This window comes from Dama dama, chromosome 29, assembly GCF_033118175.1.
Source record: "Dama dama isolate Ldn47 chromosome 29, ASM3311817v1, whole genome shotgun sequence".
In the NCBI taxonomy this organism is placed as follows: domain Eukaryota; kingdom Metazoa; phylum Chordata; class Mammalia; order Artiodactyla; family Cervidae; genus Dama; species Dama dama.
Genome location: NC_083709.1, coordinates 38228266 through 38249041, shown reverse-complemented (window position 1 = coordinate 38249041; position 20776 = coordinate 38228266). Strand labels below are relative to the sequence as shown.

At 36.0% G+C, this 20776-nt stretch overlaps 1 protein-coding gene across 2 annotated transcripts in view; it reads right to left on the bottom strand.

The window, feature by feature from the left end:
* Positions 1-20776, bottom strand: part of ZDHHC21 (zinc finger DHHC-type palmitoyltransferase 21) — a 72523-nt gene that overhangs the window by 10241 nt on the left and 41506 nt on the right. For both annotated transcript variants that reach the window (XM_061132068.1, XM_061132067.1), the window contains one exon: positions 10145-10261. In XM_061132068.1, coding sequence (XP_060988051.1) covers positions 10145-10261 — 117 coding nt within the window. The remainder of the gene's footprint in view (positions 1-10144; positions 10262-20776) is intronic.

Below are 20776 nucleotides of genomic sequence, written 5' to 3'. Positions count from 1 at the left end.
AGATCAACTTAAAAGACTTTGTACTTAGACTTCCTATGGGGAAAGAGCTTACTTTCAAGTGCTTTTGTTGCTATCTTTCTAGAATCTGGTTCAAGAAATAACAGGAACACTACTTTTCAAGTTATCATAAACAGTCATCCTATCTATTGGTTACCATGACTTTATGAACATGATTTGTGAGGCAACCTATAAAGAACTATTTTTTTCCCCTCCAGAAATGGCAAATGCTTACCTCTCAGCTATCCAAAATACTATTACGAGAACAACAAATGGCCAAACAAGTCACAAAGTTTTTGCACTGGCTTCTATACAACACACTCAGGGCAACAAAAGTTATCAGCTATCACATTCATACACACAATAGAAACAGTAAACTAGAAGAGAGATTACTAGCGAAGGAACGTTGACAATTACAAATTATTTTCAAGTGCCAAACTACATTCAATAAACTTCTGTTTTATTTATGCAGGGAATGGTGGGATATTTCACAGAAAAACTAAAAGTAATTTAAATAGATTTCATTGCAAATAATTCCACTGAACATAAAAGACTCAATAACCTTTAGTGACTATCACAAAAGGACCAATAAGATAATTACTATCTTCAAGGAGGAATAATTCAGCCTTATAAATTCCTGCTATATGTAGGACAGCTATCTAGGAAAAATCAGATTCTTCAAGGAATGATAAGAAACACATTTTTATTGTGTGTTGTCTACAATCAAAATACCTTATTTCCAATGAAATATTTATGTCTTGATTATGGTCTAATGATCAAAATAGCTAAGACTTGTGTCAGTCTGCATAACTGAGATATATGAGAATACTTTCCTAGTTTAAAAACCAGAAGTTTATTTTCTAAAAAAAAAAAAAAAAAAAAAAAAATCTAGAAATAAGCAAGACTTACAGAAATACAGCCCTCATGTATTTTATCAAATATACTTTGTCTTCTCCTGATGGCCGACCTTACTCTAAGAAATGATCTTTCAGGTTCAGTCTAAGGAAATACGTTTGACTATAAAAAAACGATGTATCTCATCTAATAAGATTATAACTGGTATGAAAAAAAAGTTTCTAACGGGAAGGGAGAGGGAGGTATTATTGCATATGGGAAAAAATGGGGGTGAGAGAGGCAAAGAGCAAGAATTTATAACTGAACATTTCCTGGTTAACAGATCTGAGAATCTAGTCCTCTTGGGATAGACTGCTTGATGATATAATTCATCCAACGAACTCGCTCTGCCTTGAGTTCATCCTCACCAAGCAACACTTTGCTGCATACACAGTTGTAGAGGAGAGTGTACTGCAGAGTCCTTTGGTATCTGACAGTTGTACATAAGGGAATAAACAGTCGCCCTGGTTATTTAACTATCACTTTTACATCCAGAAGTAAGAGTTACTGCTTCTGGGCCTGATTAATCCTGGAAACATTTTCAAAATGGAGTTTCCAGAGCTATCAAAACAAAGGTCGGAGGAAAATAAGAACATTCTATCAGAAAGAAGACAGTTCGACCTAACTGCCTGCTCTCATTAGTCTTAGTATAGGTCTTCTTGATAGTTTTTACTCTGCTGCACATACCTGACTCAATGACTCTGCTGATTTAACCTGGAGTAAAAAACACTATTAAAGAAAGTTTATTTCAACTAGAGATGATATACCTGTTGTGCCTACTAATAATTTCTGTAATTCTAAAACAGATGTTAGTTGACTTCCTATAATTTCTGATCAACATACAGAGAGCAACTCATTTCACTTTGTATCTTTCATAGCACCAAATCACACAGAAAGTAGGTAGTCAATATGTGTTTGCAGCACTAATTGAAAATGGACAGAAATAGCATTATTCCTTATCTTTATTTTTTTTCAATCCAGAGAGAGAAAACTTCCTCCTAACTTTAGACCTCTCTTATCCTTTGAAGCCAAACTCACTATATTACTCACTTGGAAGAGATAGTTGTTTAAAAATCCATCTTCCACAAAAGATCAGCTGTATCTTTTATTAGAGATCTTAAGTTCATATAAACATTTAATCAATCATGAAACCAAACTGAGACGGCAGTAGATCCTACATTTATAGCCACTGAAAATTTCTTTCCAAAAGAATTTCTATACTCCTTTGGTGTGTGTGCTTAGTTGCTCGGTCATGTCCAACTCTTTGTGACCCCATGGGCTCGTGCCAGGCTCCTCTGTCCATGGGGATTCTCCAGGCAAGAATACTGGAGTGGGTAACCATGTCCTTCTCCAGGGGATCTTCCCAACCCAGGGATCAAATCCAGGTCTCCTGCATTGCAGGTGGATTCCTCACCATCTGAGCCACCAGGGAAGCCCAAGAATACTGGAGTGGGTAGCCTATTCCTTCTTCAGGGGAACTTCCCGACCCAGGAATTGAACCAGGGTCTCCTGCATTGCAGGTAGATTCTTTACCAGCTGAGCTACTCAGGCTCTTAATCAGCCTTTTTCTGGTTGTTCAAATACTACTACTAGGCTTTTGTAGGAATCAAATGAATTAATATGTTAGAGCCCTTAATAACTCAATAAATGGCAAACCTAAGTTTTTATTGTAGGACTTGGAGATATCTCAGTTATATTAGATTGTAACTAGACAAAATTATGTTTAAACAAAAGTGGTTTTCATAATTAAAATGACATGGACTGTGGAAGACTACACAGATAAAATAGTCCACAAGGGACTTATAATCTGGTTGAAAAAATAAGTAGTTAGGTATTATACATAAACCATTATTCATTTACTCATTTATTCCTCTTATCAAAAATTTAATAAGTACATATTATACAGTAACAGAGCTTACAGGCTAGTGACAGTTAAATATATAAGAAATAATTATACAGAAACATAAAGAAGATGTCAGAGAGGATGATCATATGTAACAACATATAAGGAAGCCATACACTCTTCGGAAACAGCAATCAACAATCAACTCAAGGTCAATTATCCTTACATTTTTAATACAAAATTATACTTTCAAGAAGATTTTTTGTTACCAGTAGAAGATGGGCTAATGTGCCCCTTTGGCTTGGATTTGAGGAGTAAGTAATATAGTGACAGAGAAAAACAAAGAATTACTGTGGGAAAAGATCTACCAAGTTAACTATAAATATAAAGTTCATTGTTTTCTTCAATTCTATAAGTTGTAAAGTTAGAGCAAAAAGTCATGTGGATTCAGAACATGAAACAATAAAGTGGGAAAAATCATAAGTAAGAGGGAAACTCATAAATGTTTAGCTTCCTTATCAGGAAAAAAAAAGCATCTATTTAATCACTAAAGCAATTAGTCATGCCTTAAGAAAATTAAAATGCACTATTCCTATTTACAGAAACAGATCTAAGTTGTTTTAAATGACTTTTAATCTTATCAGAAATAATTAATTACACTGAGTAAAGAGAGAGGACATAATATAAATACATTTACACACAGGAACTGCTGCTGCTGCCGCTAAGTCGCTTCAGTTGTGTCCGACTTTGTGTGACCCCACAGACAGCAGCCCGCTAGGCTCCTCTGTTCCTGGGATGCTCCAGGCAAGAACACTGGAGTGGGTTGCCATTTCCTTCTCCAATGCTTGAAAGTGAAAAGCGAAAGTGAAGTCGCTCAGTCATGCCCGACTCTTAGCGACCCCATGGACCACAGCCTACCAGGCTCCTCCGTCCATGGGCTTTTCCAGGCAAGAATACTGGAGTGGGGTGCCATTGCCTTCTCCACACACAGGAACAGTTTTATGCTAAAGAGCAATCCAATTCCATACATAATAATCATGATGCTAGCAGGCATTTTTAGCAAGAAAGCTTTTCTATTACTACGCAATGTAACTTAGCATGTATTTAAACTAATTCTTTTGCTAGAGTGAACCTAGTTTCTATACAGGTCTCTACTGTACCCAAAATTCAAAGAAATATTATAGCCAATATTAGAATATGATACTGAAAGCATGTAAGAAGTAATATTCTAAATTTTAATGATTTTTCTAGGTTTTAAAAAGCTACACAGATACTTCCTGTAATATTATGATTAGAAATGCTGTATTAGAAACATATTTTGTTTTTATTAAATGAAAATATAATTCAGAAAGGAAAACAAAATGCTGCACAGAACTCCCTTTATAGAAATGTAAGTGAGCTAGGTTCAGCATAATTGGCAATGATATCCATATTTGCAATGCTGATTTGGAGCTGAGTAAACCAAACATAATTTGTACAGAGACTGTACTGAACACTTAATTCATCGCATTGATTCAGGGGATACTTAGCAAAATTTCATTATAAGTCTTAGGACTACATTTTTGGGTACATGTCTAAAAGGCAGGTAAGTTCACTAACTCTGATTAATAAGAGTGCTATTTAATAGATAATCTCATTTAAGCTAATTTAACATTTTGAACATAAGATACTTTTCACTGTAAAACATAATCAAGTTAAAATTAAAGTCACTCCTGCATCTGTGATTCTGTCTATATTTATTTAGGTAACCATGAGTGAGTATTTAGGGAGGAAAACATTTTCTCCTTTTATTTTGAAACACTTTGCTTTAAGCTATCTTCAGTAATTTAAGTAGTGGTCCAAAAATAGTACCTGTGAGACCAAATATAAAAAGCTCAAAATTTTTTCTTTGGGAACTTAAAGCCTTTTACAAAATTGCAACTAAATATATCTTCCCCAGCCTACCCTCAACCTCACCAGGACTGAGAAAAGCACTAAGCTCCAGAGACACCATCAAAAGCTTCAGCTTTTACACAAACTCCACGGTGCCCTGAAAATAAAAATGCGTGTATACAAAATTGAGATAAACTGTCAGAACAGTGTCGTGGTATACAATAGCTCACTGTCAGACCCTCACCAGAAGGCATTGTACCAGCTGTTACAGGCTTCTTGATTAACTCTCTCCAAGCCCAGTGACTGCAAACATGACTGATACAATCACCCAGCACTGTTAGTGTTGGTGCTCATCAGAATGGACATTGTTCTTGGCTGTTTGTGAACTACTGCATGATAAGAAATACTGACAACGGCAATTACACTAATAACATCACTATCCATTTCATTCAGAAACAAACAAAAAGGCTAAATAGTCTAAGTGAGGAATAATTAGAATAATCTGTTCCCTGAATAAAGCAGACTTTGAAAAACACTTTTAACTTCAATATTAATTGTAGTCAAAAGGAGCAAGAATATGTATTTAAGCCTTGTTTTTAAAATCAAGTCTAAAAATAATCAAAGGCAATCCTTGAAAATTGGGTTTAAAATTAGTTATTTCATAGAAACATCTGGCTGGGTTGAAATCTTTTAACCTTGGAAATGAGACTGCAAATCCAATATTTTTAAATTTAAGTAATTTCTAATTATTTTATCTGGGTCACAGTAATCTGCTCTTGCTAGGTCTAAAATGACACTGGATTATCATTACTAAGATTATCCTGTTACCTTCTACTATCAGTAAGAAGATGGGATTTTTCCTCTTATACAGGAAGGAAATGGTTTATTTTTCCATAAGGGCAGATAATGGGAAAAAATTACCGAAAATTAACATGTAGCTTCCTCAAAACTTCAATCTAAACCTAAATAGAAATAGCTTTTGTTCTGCTTGTTTGTTGTCTAATTCAAACTATGTAATTACATAATTTCTATAACGAAATGATACTCCTACCAGTGTTTTCCCAAAATCTATCTTGGTCTTTGGGGTGCAAGAGTAGGGGAAGGAGAAACCCATCAATGGAAGGATTAAATTTACTATGATTCCTTCTCCTCCTTTACTTTTTTATGCTACCTGACAAATTTGTCACTATTTTCACATTGTAAAGAGAGATCCATGGATTCTGACAGTGACAAAAAGATGTCCAGATGTGAAATATCCTATAGATAGTATCCACTTTTTCATTAAATTAAACAGGAGGCATATATTACAAAGAAAGGAAAGCAAAATCTATATTTTAAACTTTAACATTAAATCTATTTTAAATACAAGTAATTCACTAAATTTAAAATTAAATATTGAATGCACTAACAATATAATTAAGCTCTAAAGAACCTTATATCAATGTAGGAAGTAGTGCATTCTGGAAACCTAAAAAAAAAATCTTTTTTTCATTAAGAAGAATGGTCCTTGAAGTACACTATGAGAACCCAGGTAAATGCAATTGAAATTTACTATAATTTTTTTAGGGATTTAGATTGAAGAGGAAGTACAATAACTAAAGGTTGGACTAGCAAATGGAATATATAAACAGCAAGCAAATTTTATAAAGAAAGGAAGCAAAAATCTTTATTTTAAACTTTAACACTAAATACTATTTTAAATACTAATCAATTCATTAGATTTAAAATTAAACAATGAATGCATAACAACTTTACATAATTAAGCCCTAAAGAATCTTATATCAATGTGGCTAGTAGTGCATTCTGGAAACGAAAAAAAATTTTTTTTCATCAAAGAGTGTTACTTGAATTACACCATGAGAGCCCAGGTAAATGCAATTGAAATTTACTTTTTTTTTTTTTTTTTAGGGATTTAGATTCAAGAGGAAGTGCAGTGACTAAAGGTTGAACTAGCAAATGGAATGTATTCTGTCTCTTAATACTTGCATTCTTTTTCAAATGTTTCACAAATGTTTAATTTCTATAGACATGAGACCTGTCTACTATACTATATGTATACAGAAAGAGATGAAACTCTGGGAGAGAGCTTTATTTAACAAATGGAATTTCTGCTCGAGGACTTCCCTGGTAGCTCAGCAGATAAAGAATCTGCCTGCAGAGCAGAAGAGCCGGATTCGATCCCTGGGTCTGGAAGATCCCCTGGAGAAGGAAATGGCAAACCAGTCCAGTATCTTTGCCTGGAAAATACCATGGACAGAAAAGCCAGGCAGGCTGCAGTCTACAGGGTTGCAAAGAGTCTGGCACGACTGAGCAACAAACACATACTCAGTTTTAGAAATGTCACAACCTTAAAACCAATATCCCTATCTTAAGAAAGACAATGAAATGCAGTTCAATATTATAGCAAAAGAGAACATCATACAATTTGAAAATTAATATTAATGTACTGGTAGTATGGAACACAGTCAGAAAGGAACCTGATACTGTATATCCTTTAAAAAGCATATATATATATATATATACATATATATATATACACACACACACACATATATATAAATTATATAACTATACTATAAAAAACTTTAGGTCCAACTCAGAAGTGAATAAGATAAGTAGTTTTATGTCCAACTCAGAAGTGATACGAAATTTGAGAGCAGAATTTCTTAAATGATCTTGAAGCCTATGCTGCCAAACCCCATTTTCTGAAGCTACTAGAACTGCTTAGGTGAGAAGGAAATTGTTACTGTCAGCTATAACCCTGATGACTCTCAGAAGTAACTCATAGTCTTAACAGCAATGCTTTCAAATGTCCATTTCCAGTCATTAACCATAGGAAATTGGGGAAACCAGAGAAACTTCATTTCAGGAAATATAAATATGATTTGGAAAAATTCAAAAGTATAAATTTAAAAATGCAAGCATAATTTAGACTCAACTTAATGAGTGGACTATAAAGTAATAATTATGAGTGAGTGTAAAAGCAGAGAAAAAAGATTTTAGGGAATGATCTATTCTCGTCCACAGGAATGTGATTAATACCATATTATTTATCATCACCATTAGATAAATCACAAGAGATATTAGAAAATAAATCAAGCCACTGAATAATAACAAAGGTATATCTAAACAGACATCATCCAATCCATGAATGACCAATAAGCACATGAAGAAGTGTAAAATATCATTAGTCATCAAGGAAATGTAAATTAAAACAACCATTTATTATTAAAACCTATAGAACAGCTGCAATTAAAAAGACTGGCACAATAAATATTGATGAGTATGTAAAGCAACCAGAATTCTCATACACTGTTGGCGAGAGTGCAAAATGGTACAATCACTTGGGGAAGAGGCCTGGCAGTTTCTTATGAAATAAAAGATAAATCTATCTTAAGTGACCAGCAATTCTTCTCCTAGATATTTACCCCAGGATATGAAAACATGTTTCCACAAAAATACTTGAACAAGAATGTTCATAGCATTTTTATTCACAATTACCAAGTTCTGGGACCAGACGAGTTGTCTATTAATAGAATGTATAAACAAATTGTGGTATAGTCATACAATGGAATATACTCAGTAATAAAAAGAAATTATTAGTACATGTAAAACATGGATGAATCAAAAAACATTACACTGAATGAAAGAAGACCTAGATAAATGGATGTGAATCAAGTTCTATAACCAATACTGTTCTATGATGGAAAAAAAACCAGATAAATGCTGCTTCTTCATAGCACATGGATCTACTGATAAGAGGCACGAGAGAACGTCCTAAGGTAACGGTAGCAGCTCTAGTGAGAAAGAGGTTTGGGATGCGCATGTATGCAATTATGCCATTGTATGTAAATCTTGTCTATGATACATTTTGAGTAAGTTTACATATATGGTATGAGTTAAGGGCTCAACTTCATTCTTTTGCATATGGATACCTAGTTGTCTCAGCAGCATTTGTTGACTTTTCCTTCCCTCATTGAATTTCTGTTCTAGATACAAGTCCTGTATCGGTACTCATATAAATGGAATCATACAAATCTGTGACCTTTTGTGACTGGTTTCTTTCACTCAGCATAAGGCTCTCTGGGTTCATTCATATTGTTGCATGTATCATACTCCACTTCTTTTCATGGCCAAATAATATTCCATTTTATGGACACACCACATTTCATGTATCCATTCATCAGCTGATAGATATGTGGACTGCTTTCAGTTTCGGCCTATTATGACTAATGCTGCTATAAATATTCATATATAAATTTTTGTGTGAACATATGTTTCATTTTTCTTGGGTATACACCTAGGAGTGGAATTGCTGAATAAAAGGTAATTTATGTTTAACTTTTTAAAGAACTGTCAGACTATTTTCTAAAGTATATGCACAATTTTACATTCCCATTAGTAGTGTATGAGGGTTCTGATGCCTCTGCATCCTCACCTCTGTTATTATCTTTATTATACCCTCCTAGTGGGTGTGAGAGAGCTTCCCTGGTGGCTCAGTGGTAAAGAATCCACCTGCCAATGCAGGAGATGCAGGTTCAATCCCTGGGTCAAGAAGATCCCCTGGAGAAGGAAATGGCAACCCACTCCAGTATTCTGGCCTGGAAAATCCCATGAACAGAGGGTCCTGGCAGGCTGCAGTCCATGGGATTGCAGAGTTGAATAAGACCTAGCAACTACAGAATAACAAGGATGCATGAGAAGTGATAACCTAATTATGGTTTTCATTTTCATTTCCCTGATGACTTATGATGTTGAACATCTTTTCATGTATTTATTGTCCATTTGTACTTTCTCTGAAGAAATGCCATTCAGATGCCATTCAGGTTGGCCAAAAGGGTTGTGCATTTTAAATTCTGATAGACACTGACAATCTGACCTTCAAAAACTTTATACTAATTTATACACCCACCAATAACAAATGAGAAAGCCTATTTACATCTGAAATGCAGTGTATTTCCAAACGTTTTCTGAAAGTTTGTTTTTTTCTTGTTTTATTTTTCTCAGTGTTATTTTTCACATTTTTAAAATCTTTTCTGTTGTGACAAGTTCACTTTGGCTAACAAACACATGCAAAAAAAAGCCCTTTACTTACTAATCAAATGTTTATACCTGCAGCCCTATTTTTTAGAATTTACCTTAGATTAGAAGTTAAAAGAGAAAAATAGAGATGTTCAAAGAGCTATCTGTAATATAGAAAACAAACTGCATAGTAGATACTGATCAACAGAAAAATGATTAATTAAAATATGACACAGTCACTATATCAATAGTATATCAAACTATTAAAAACTATAAGCATGAAGTTTATAGCCATATAAAACTACTTTAAGCTAATTTTTAAAAGCAGGATACAAAATTATATGTACACTCTGTACACTGATTATAACTACTTTATAATTACACAGGCATACAAAAATGGTACTATATAAATGACTATGGGTAAGTTTCTCTTTAATTTCTAAACTTTTTGTAACTTTTTAGAATTAAGTTCATAATTAGGACATATGTTCATAAATACATTAAAAACATACTTACTGTGATGATGCCAATTAGTTGAGTATAAAACAGTCCAGTTATTCCAACTAACATTGTAATGCCCATAAAGGCAGCTAGTCTCATTATGGCCAATTCATGTCTAACAACAAAGAGGTCCTGTAAGAAAAAGAAAGTCTTAAAAACAATTCAAAAACTACCTACAATTGCAATAATAATCAAGAACTGAGCCATAACAATTTCCCTTATTATCTTAAAAGAACTACACTCCCCCTTTATGAGTTTATTCCACTTTATGAATATATAAATATCTGAAATTATCAAAACTAATTGTTTGTAGTTCATAGTAGCAAGCTGAGAAACAGGATTTTACTACTCTATTATCAAATAGAAACTCAATCCTAAAGTTGCAAATTACCCATGCTCATTTGGAGCAAAAACAAAACAAAACATTCTTTAAAAAAAAAAAAAAAAACAGATGGTGCACAATCTCTGGTTCGACAAACAAAAATTTTATTATGGCACTGCTAAAAAGCTTGAATGCACAAGTCTGATTCATAATATTAAAGTTCAAGTGGCCAAGATACCTAGAGATTATGTATTTTAGTCAAAATGAGAGGAACACACAAACAATAGGATCACATGAACGGCTCTCCTCAAGCCCCCCTCATTCATTCATTCATCCACTCATCCAACTACCACTGCCAAGCACTGAGCTATGTAGGAGAAATGTAAAAATGATAAAGACGTGGTCTGTGCCTTCAAGAAGTATGCAATTTGTTCACAGAGAGAAGCCAACTTTGCAAAACCCCAGAACAATGAGATATATGTTTTAACAGGAATGTGTGCACAGAGGACAGGAGAAACAAAGAGGAATGCCTAGACTGGAAGGTTAGAAAGAGAAAAGCTGTGAGGGAAAACTGATTTTCCAGCCCAGGGCATGAGGAAGAGAGTCTTGAAAGTGATCCAAAGAAACTGTGGTGGGAGGTCAGGAAAACAAGGAGAAGCCATTTCATTTACCCTCACAGTTCTTTCATTCTCTCTCCCTCCTCTGGATAGAATAGTCCAGTCAAGGGAGACAAAGTGAAAGAACAAAGACTTCTGGAAGCCTGTTGCTGTGAAGCTTTGGAATAAAAAAGTCACGGTGGATAAAAAGCAACAAAGGAATGGGAAGGACCCCAAAACATAACCATCCACATGTTTTTTTAATACTGATTCAGGTTAAGGCTTAACAGTACTCTGGTAGCAATACCAGAAACGGGGAGGTCACTGAACATGATTATCTTGTTTGAAACAAAAGAAGCGATGCTCTCCTGTGTACCACAGTGATCGTCCACCAGGCTCAAGCACAACCCTGAGTCCACACTCAAACCACTCAGCTTATTAGCTGGGAAGAAATTAAAATTCACCGAGACACTTAAGATGTCATGTAATGGTCACATATTAGGCAATCATTTAAAAACTTGAGTAAAAAGAGAACAGAGAATCCCAACAAAACATGTAAAGAGGAAAAGATGGGGCTATAAATGACACCACGAAATCAGTACAGTAAGCTCTTCTACAATGCTTTTTAAAAACACAAATATGTTCCAATATGACTGATACATTAAGCAACAACTTGACCATAGCAAGGCTCTTGCATTTGTTTATATGTGATTTTATCTGCAAGAAACCCAAGATGAACAATAAAATCTTCACCCAAGCCACACTGGAATACACAAAATACACACTGTCAAACATCTACCAGCTACCTCAACTTGTCATAAGTGTTATGAGTCACATTCATCCACACCTGGTATTACAATTTTCCCTCCAATTTTGCATGACTCTCCTTCCATCACTTGTAATAACTCACATAAGGCAACCCTTCTGGATGCCCACTTCCACGAGAAAAGTTTAGGTCTCGTCTAAGGTAAAATGCAATGTTCATTATAGCATATCTTAACTAGTTAACATGTAAAACCATGCTGCTATTTGTATTAGGTGTCCTTTTTAAGTGTCACTGACAAAGTTTTTGAATATTTTCAGTTCTTTGCATAACCCCTATGGTTTTCTTTGAATGATTCTGCATAGTGGGGCAAATTTTAGGAATTCACACATTGTGCTATGTAGAGCTTACCCTAATAAAAAAAACATATGGTCCCCAATTGACAATGGTTCACCTTATGATTTTTTGACTTTAAGACAGTGCAACTTAAGATATTTTCAATTTAGAATGGGTTTATCATGATGTATCCCACTGTAAGTCAAGGAAAATCTGTGACACATGTGACCAAATAAAATGCATCCTCTTTCTCCCCAGTGAAAAGATTAAAAAATTCTTTGCCAACTAGAATTTATACCTCTTAGGGATGAAGATAGGACTATAAAAGATCTATTTAAAATTACATTTACCCACTTAGATATACATTTATTTTTAAGAGTATTTGTGTAAAAATAATTCAGAAGTTGCTTTTTATCATTCTTTTTCAAAAAATGTATTTCAATTTTATACACACATGATTAACATTAGTGCTAAATCCATATTTTGAGGCATTTAACACACATCTCCGAGCACAACATTTTTACTTCTATGTTCGATTTTTCTTCTTCTTTTTTTTTTTTTTTAGATACAGCACTTTTGAATCCAAAAATTGGCTTGGGAAATTTTATCTAAATCACAAGTACCCATTTGCTATTCAAAGCTTTACTACATAATCAGCGTTAAGGTTGAATTATGGTTCTCCAAAAACTTGTATGTTGAAGTCCTCATCCCACCCCATCTTCAGTACTTCAGAATGTGACCGTATTTGGAGAAAAGGCCTTTAGAGAGCAGATGAAGTTAAAAATGGGACCCTTAGGGTGGGCACTAATCCAGTCCGACTAGTATCCTTATTAAGAGGAAACAGAAACACAGAGACACCGTAGTTGTTTAAGCACAGAGGAAAGACCCTGTGAGGACCCGGAACAAGGCGCCACCTGCAGGCCAGCAGAAAGGCCTCCAGCGGAACCAAAACTGCTGACGTCCTGACCGTGGACTTCCAGGCTCCAGAATTATGCGAAGATGTGTTTCTGATGTTTGTGTCCGCCAGTCTGTGGTAAATTGTACCAGCCCTAGAAACCTAATAATACAGTAACTGTGTTTATAGTTTTAATTTCTTCCCATTTTTGTTAAGAAATGTGTTTATATATAGATGAACACATAAAGCACAAGTTCAGTTTAGAGAAAAGAATGTGAACATTTGAGAACATACAGAGGCTTTCCTCAGTGCATTTCTTCCCCATCACATCCAATCCCTCATCTCCAACTTAAGGGAAAGGTTACTGATTTGTTCTTCAGACATTTTCGATACTATGTTTCTGTTGCTTATCACAATATCTTCTCATACTCTGAGTCTACTTTTTCATTCTCTTTATGGCAACTTTTGATAACCCCACATTCTTAATGTAGTCCAATTTATCAATCTTTTCTTTTAGTGCTTTTTGTTTTGTATTTAGGAAATCTTTCCCAATTCTGAGGTAATAATGACATTCTCCTATATAATCTTCTAAAGCTTTTAAAAGCTTTGTAATTTTGCCTTTCACATTTGGGTCACTAATCCACTTGGACTCATTTTTGTACACAGAGAAATACAGGGTTCTAAACTTACTTTTATTGTATGGATATTCAATAGTCCCAGGATGGTTTATTTAAAAAGCTGGCCTTTCCTCAGTGATCAGAGGTCAAGTCTCCATACATGCATGAGTCTGATGTGGGCTCTTCTATTCAGTTCTCTTGGTTTATTTGTTTATCCCCATACTAGTGAGCACAACTTTGTTACCATGGCTTTGTACTAACTCTCCATACCTAGGTGGCCAAATTATCCCAACTTGTTTTTTTTCAAGAATATCTTGGTATGAGATTAAGAGACACAAACTACTAAGTGTTAAGTAGATAAGCAATAAGGATATATTGTTCAGGACAGGGAAATTCAGCCTTTATTGTAATAAATTTAAATGGAGTACAATCTATGAAATATTGAATCACTATGTGCGTTACATCTGAAAATAAGATAATATGGTAAATCAAGTATACATCAATTAAAAAAGGAATTATTGGTTATTCAAAATATAGCTGACCGCTGAACAACACAGGAGTTAATCTGTATATAATTCACAGCAGGCAATCAATATCCACAATTCCTCAGCATCAGGAGATTCAACCAACCACTGGAGTAGTTACTAGTAAAAATACACCCAGGTAAGCAGTCCTGCATAGTTCCAATCTTTGTTGTTCAAGGGTCAACTGTAATTTATATTTCCATAATAACTTTTGAATCAGATTTCAAGTTATGACATACACACTCAGACATACACACACCTGACATATTCTTTCCACTAAGAGTCACAATTTTCCACTAGAGGCCTTGTGCTTCTTCTAGTCAGATTTAATTCAGGAACTTTCTATTTCTTGATTCAATTATAAATAGTTCTGCTATTAATTTCACTGTCTAAGGCATTGTTTGCTGGCATTTAGAAGTAAAACTGATTTTTAAGAATATTTTATTAGAGTCACACTTCTTAAACTTTCTCTAAAAATCCCGAAGAATCTATGAATAAATTATTTACACAATCATGCCATCATGACTTTTACATCATATTTACACAAGAGTAACGATAGGCTTATTTATTTCAGTAGTTCTACTGTTTCCTTCTACTTCTTGCTTCACTGTATAGACTAGAATTCCTAGCATTGTGTTTCATAACAATGGTTACCGGGGCACAAAGGCATCAATACCTTGTCCTGCAACTTGGAGGTCAACATTTTATCATTAAACGAGCTACAGCTGCTGTGTTGTGTTCTATGTGTGGTTTTTGGTTGTTGGTTTGTTTTGGAACCATTTATCTCACTCAAAAAACTCTCTAGTTCTAGTTTGCTAAGAGTTTATACATGAATGGAGACTGAATTTTATCTCTGTCTTCATACACTGATACATGTAGTCTTCATACACCTGGCAATCTTCCCTAATCTGCTTGTGTGATAAAGCATACTGATTGATTTTCCAGTGTAAAAATAATCTTTCATTCCTAAGATAAACTTAACTTGTCCAGGCTAGTTATATATAACCAGATACAGTTGGTTAAAATTTTGTTTATCTATGTTCATAATCAGATTTTCTTTCTTTTTCTTATTATCTTTGATAGGTTATATATCCAACATATATTATACACATAAAATGAGTTGAGGAGAGTTCTCTCTTTACCTATTATTTTAATAAGTTTGCATATTTTTCCCTTTCATACATGACAGAGTTAGAACTCACTGGTAAATGCGTGAATATTCTTTTCAGAAAAAGTTTTAACTACTCACTCATCATCATTGGATTACCCATGTTTCCAGTTTCTTCCTGCTGCTATACTATGTTTATGATCAGGAAACTCAGTAATGTACAGATGTCAATTATCCAAACTGACGTATAAAATTAATACAATCCCAATAAAATTCCCCCACTAGTAGAGTCCTACTGGTAGGAGTTTTTCACTTTCTTTTGATTTGTAAACTGCCAAGTAAGCGGTTTCTAAATTTCATTGGGGGAATAAAAGGCAAAGGACAGCACAGCACTCCTATATAAAAAGAACAAGGGGAGCATTTGTTCTACTGCATGCATTCTCAGTAGGGGCAGTATTTGCCCCCAGGAGAGAGAAAATTGGTTCCTGGAGGATAAAAAAATCTTAGCTATTACAGTGATTTGTGGCTGTTCAAAATCAGTCCTACCTGATAAAATCTAATTCCTTTAGTATTTAACTTCACAGAGAGAAGAGGAGCAAGCATCTACAAAGGCTCCTGAGGGGAACAGAAATAATGGAAATAAAAAGGCTGAGAAACACTCCTATACGATATAACAAGATTTATTATAGAACAACAGTTGTGGATTCTCCTGGTAGCGCAGTGGATAAGAAGCCGCCTGCCAATGCAGGTGACACAGATTCCATCCCTGGTCCAGGAAGATCCCATCTGCCAATGCAGGTGACACAGATTCCATCCCTGGTCCAGGAAGATCCCATCTGCCAATGCAGGTGACACAGATTCCATCCCTGGTCCAGGAAGATCCCATCTGCCATGGAGCAACCACCCAATGCGTCACAACCACCGAGCCCTTGCTCGGGGTCTGCAAGCCACAACTACTGAAGCCCATGTTCTTAGAGCCTGCGCTCTGCAACAAGATAAGCCACTGCGATGAAAAGCCCACACACAGTAGCTAGAGAATGGCCCCCACTCACCACAACTAGAGAAAGCCTGTGCACACCAACAAAGACCCAGTGTAGCCAAAAAGAAATAAATATTTTGTATTTTAAAAAGCCCTAAAAAAAAAAAAAAAAACAGTTGTAACACATAACATTGTCCATGAGGTGGTGACCAAAATCGTCCCCAAGAAAAATAAATGCAAGAAGGCAAAGGGGTTCTCTGAGAAGGCCTTACAAACAGCTCAGAAAAGAAGAGAAGTGAAAGACAAAGGAGAAAGGGAAAGATATACCCACCTGAATGCAGAGTTCTAGAAAATAGCAAGGACAGAAAAGAAAGCCTTCTTAAGTGAACAATGCAAAGAAATAGAGGAAAACTACAGAATGGGAAAGACTAGAGATCTCTTCCAGAAAATTGTAGATACCAAGGGCACATTTCATTCAAGGATGGGCACAATAAAGGACACAAACAGTATGGACCTAACAGAAGCAGAAGATATTAACAAGAGGGGGCAAAAATACCCAGAAGAACTATACAAAAAAGATCTTAATGACCCGGATAACCACAATGGTGTGATCACTCACCTAGAGCCAAACATCCTGGACTGCAAAGTTAAGTGGGCCTTAGGAAGCATCACTACAAACAAAGCTAGTGGAGGTAATGGAATTCCAGCTGAGCTATTGGAAATCCTAAAAGATGATGCTGTTAAAGTGCTGCACTCAATATGCCACCAAATTTGGAAAACTCAGCAGTGTTCACAGGACTGGAAAACATCAGTTTTCATTCCAATCCCAAAGAAGGGCAATGCCAAAGAATGTTAAAACCATCATACAATTGTATGTTAAAACCATCATACAATTTCACATGCTAGCAAGGTAATGCTCAAAACCCTTCAAGCTAGGCTTTAACATTACATGAACTGAGAACTACCAGATGTACAAGCTGGATTTAGAAAAGGCAGAGGAACCAGAGATCAAATTGCCAACATCTACTAGACCATAGAAAAAAGCAAGGTAATTCCAATAAAACATCTACCTTGGCTTCACTAACTACATGAAAGCCTTTAACTGTGTGGATCACAACAAACTGCAAAATTCTTAAAGAGATGGAAATACCAGACCATCTTACCTGTCTCCTGAGAAACCTGTATGCAGGTCAAGAAGCAACAGTTAGAAACAGACGTGGAACAATGAATGGACTGGATCAAAACTGGGAAAGGAGTACATCAAGACTGTAATTGTCACCCTGCTTATTTAACTTACATGCAGAGTACATCACGTGAAATACTGGGCTGGATGACACAAACTAGAATCAAGATTGCAGGGAGAACTATCAATAAACGGAGACATACCTGGTGTCAGATATGCAGATGACACCACTCCAAAGGCAGAAAGCAAAGAACTAAAGAGTCTCTTGATGAGGGTGAAAGAGGAGAGTGAAAAAGCTGGCTTAAAACTCAACATTCAAAAAACTAAGATCATGGCATCCAGTCCCATCACTTCATGGCAAACAGAAGGGGATAAAGTGGAAACAGTGGCAGATTTTGTTTTCTTGGGCTCCAAAATCACTGTGAATGATAACTATAACCACAAAATAAAAAGACGCTCACTCCTTGAAAGAAAAGTTATGAAAAAACCAGACAGTGTATTAAAAAGCAGAGATATCATTTTGCCTACAAAGGTCTGTATAGTCAAAGCTATGGTTTTTCCAGTAGTCACATATGGCTGTGACAGTTGGACCATAAGGAAGGCCGAGTGCTAAAGAACTGATGCTTTCGAACTGTGGTGCTGGAGAAGACGTTGAGAGTCCCTTGGACAGCAAGGAAATCAAACCAGTCAATGCTAAAGGAAATCAACCCTAAATATTCACTGGAAGGACTGATGCTGAAGCTCCAATACTGCGGCCAGCTGATGTGAAGAGCCGCCTCACTGAAAAAGATCCTGATGCTGGTAAAGATTGAAAGTAGGAAGAGAAAAGGATGACAGAGGATGAGATGGTTGGATGGCATCACAGACTTAATGGACATGAGTTTGAGCAAACTCCAGGAGGTAGCGTAGGATGGGGAAGCCTGGCGTGCTGCAGTCCGTGGGGCTGCAAAGAGTAGGACATGACTGAGCAACTAACACACACAGGGCTTAGTCTTAAGATCTGTTTTCTTGTCTGTCTATACTCACTCCCTAGAAAATCTCCTATCAGGTTCCATGGCTTTAAATGCCATCTTTACACCTAAAGGCCCCAAACTTATATATCTAGCTCACACTACTCTACTGAAATCCAGACTTCTATATCTGTCTACTTAACATCTGTTTTTGGATACTGAGTTGGTACCTCAACAGAATCAAAATTTTTTATTTCCCTAAAATTTACTCTTCCTCCAGGCTCCTCCCTCTCAGTAAATGGTATCTCTATTCTTCCAGTTCAGGACATAAAACCTTACAATCATACTTAGCTTGTCACTTTCTATCTCATATCCCACATCGAAATCATCTCCAAATCCTGTTAGCTCTTAAACTAGAAGGCACCCCTTTTCAACACTTCCACTATTCCCCTATCCATTGTCACCTTGTTGGGACTGTATTTTAATAGTCTAACTGATCTTTTTGCTGCCATCATTGTCCCTAAATTTATTCTTCCTAGCAATCAGTTTCCCTTCTAAAATGTAAATGAGTTTGTGTAATTTTGCTAACAATCCTTCAATAGATTCCAAAGTCCCAATCTTTAAATTAAACCTCCTGACACAACAGAGTCTGGCCTTCAATTCCAGCTCTCACTGCTCTCGGATACCCCCTCCTACTGTTGCCCTACCACACTCCACTCAAGATCCACTGGCCTCCTTACCGTACCTGGAAAATATCAAGCATGCTCCCACCTCACCGTCTTGGCATGGGTTCTTTCCTCTCCCTGGAATGTTCTTCCTCCCAGTATCAGTGACATGCTTGAGATCCAGGTCTCTGGCTCTAGTGTCAATATGAGAAAGGCCTCCTGCGACTGTATCAGCATGACTTTCTATCCCTTACCCACCTTTATTATACTTCATAATACTAACCTGGTATACCATACATTTGCTTATCGCCTGGCTCCTCCAATTAGGATGTAGGCTCCTTAATGCAGGAACTTTATTGTGGTCTCTGCTGCATCTTCAGAGCCTAGAAGAGGCACCGTGCACAGAGAAGACACTCGACAAATATCTTTTAAATGATTCATGAGTGTTCTTCAAAATTTTTGAGAATAACTGTTTTACAAAGAAAATTTTACATCCAAAGTGGTGATAGTCTCAGAGTAATCAGTAGAAAGCAATTTTATTTATAACTATTATTTGTAAGTTATTTTCTGTTTTGTTTTTTTGCTGGCCCGGCATGTGGGATCTTAGTTCCCTGACCAAGGATCAAACCTGTGCCCCTGCAGTGCAAACACGTAGTCTTAACCACTGGACCACCACAGAAGTCCCCGTTTTCTGTGTTTTTATGAGACTAGCCTGAAAATGAACACGAGAGGTATTTGTGATCCTTCTGCTACTGTGCAGGGGTTTCTCAGCCTCCACATTACTACGCTTTGTGCCAAAAAATCCTCTTTTGTAAGGGCTGGCACTATTCACGCAGGACATTTAGCAGCATCCCTGCTAAACGCCTGTAGCACTCTCCCAGTTGTGACAATCACAAGTATCTCCAGATATCCTTATCAAACTCTCCCTTCTTCCCCCACTGCACTCCTGGCATGGGGTTTGTTTTCCCTCTTTCTCAAAGATGAAAATAGCTGAGATCACAACTAAGATATCTAGAGTATACCGATTTGAATTTTGAAAATGGCTAAATAACCAACTGCACATGCTGAGGTTAGGTTCATGTGGCACTTGCTTTTGCATAAAGTGAAATCCTACCATATATGTACAGTTAGCAGCACTTTCTGGAATGGGCTTCACCTTCAGTTTCACCATTACATTCAAAATCACAGACAAGTTAGAGGATTATTCTGTATAGCACTCTCACCTCCAGTCCCCAGGTAAAATGTACTTTACAGTTTTGTCAAATTCTAGTGCAAATTAATATCTGAATGGAAAAAAAATCACTCTTCATACCTGACTTAAGGCTCTTGCTGAGTGATCAGAATCCTACATTAAATTTGGATACAGATATAAATGCAGCTTTCTCAGGGAGCAAATTTCACTGGCACCTGACTGCCAGGTTCATGGCTGAGGGTAAAACATCTCAGAAAAATAATTTTGTCTGCCTTCCTATCTTTTAGCAGGAAAAACTCTAGAAAAGTTAGAGCAAATTGGTAAGAAAGCAGGATACCATACGTTCTTGCTATATGTGTTTGATAAACAATGAGATGAGTGAGATTGTAAAATTGCTGACAGCATTTAACCACTTAAACTCACAGTGACTGAAATATTCTCATAGAGAAATAAAACTGCTAAATTTTTACACTGTTATAATATTCATAAATAATTAGCTATATAGAATTTAATGAGG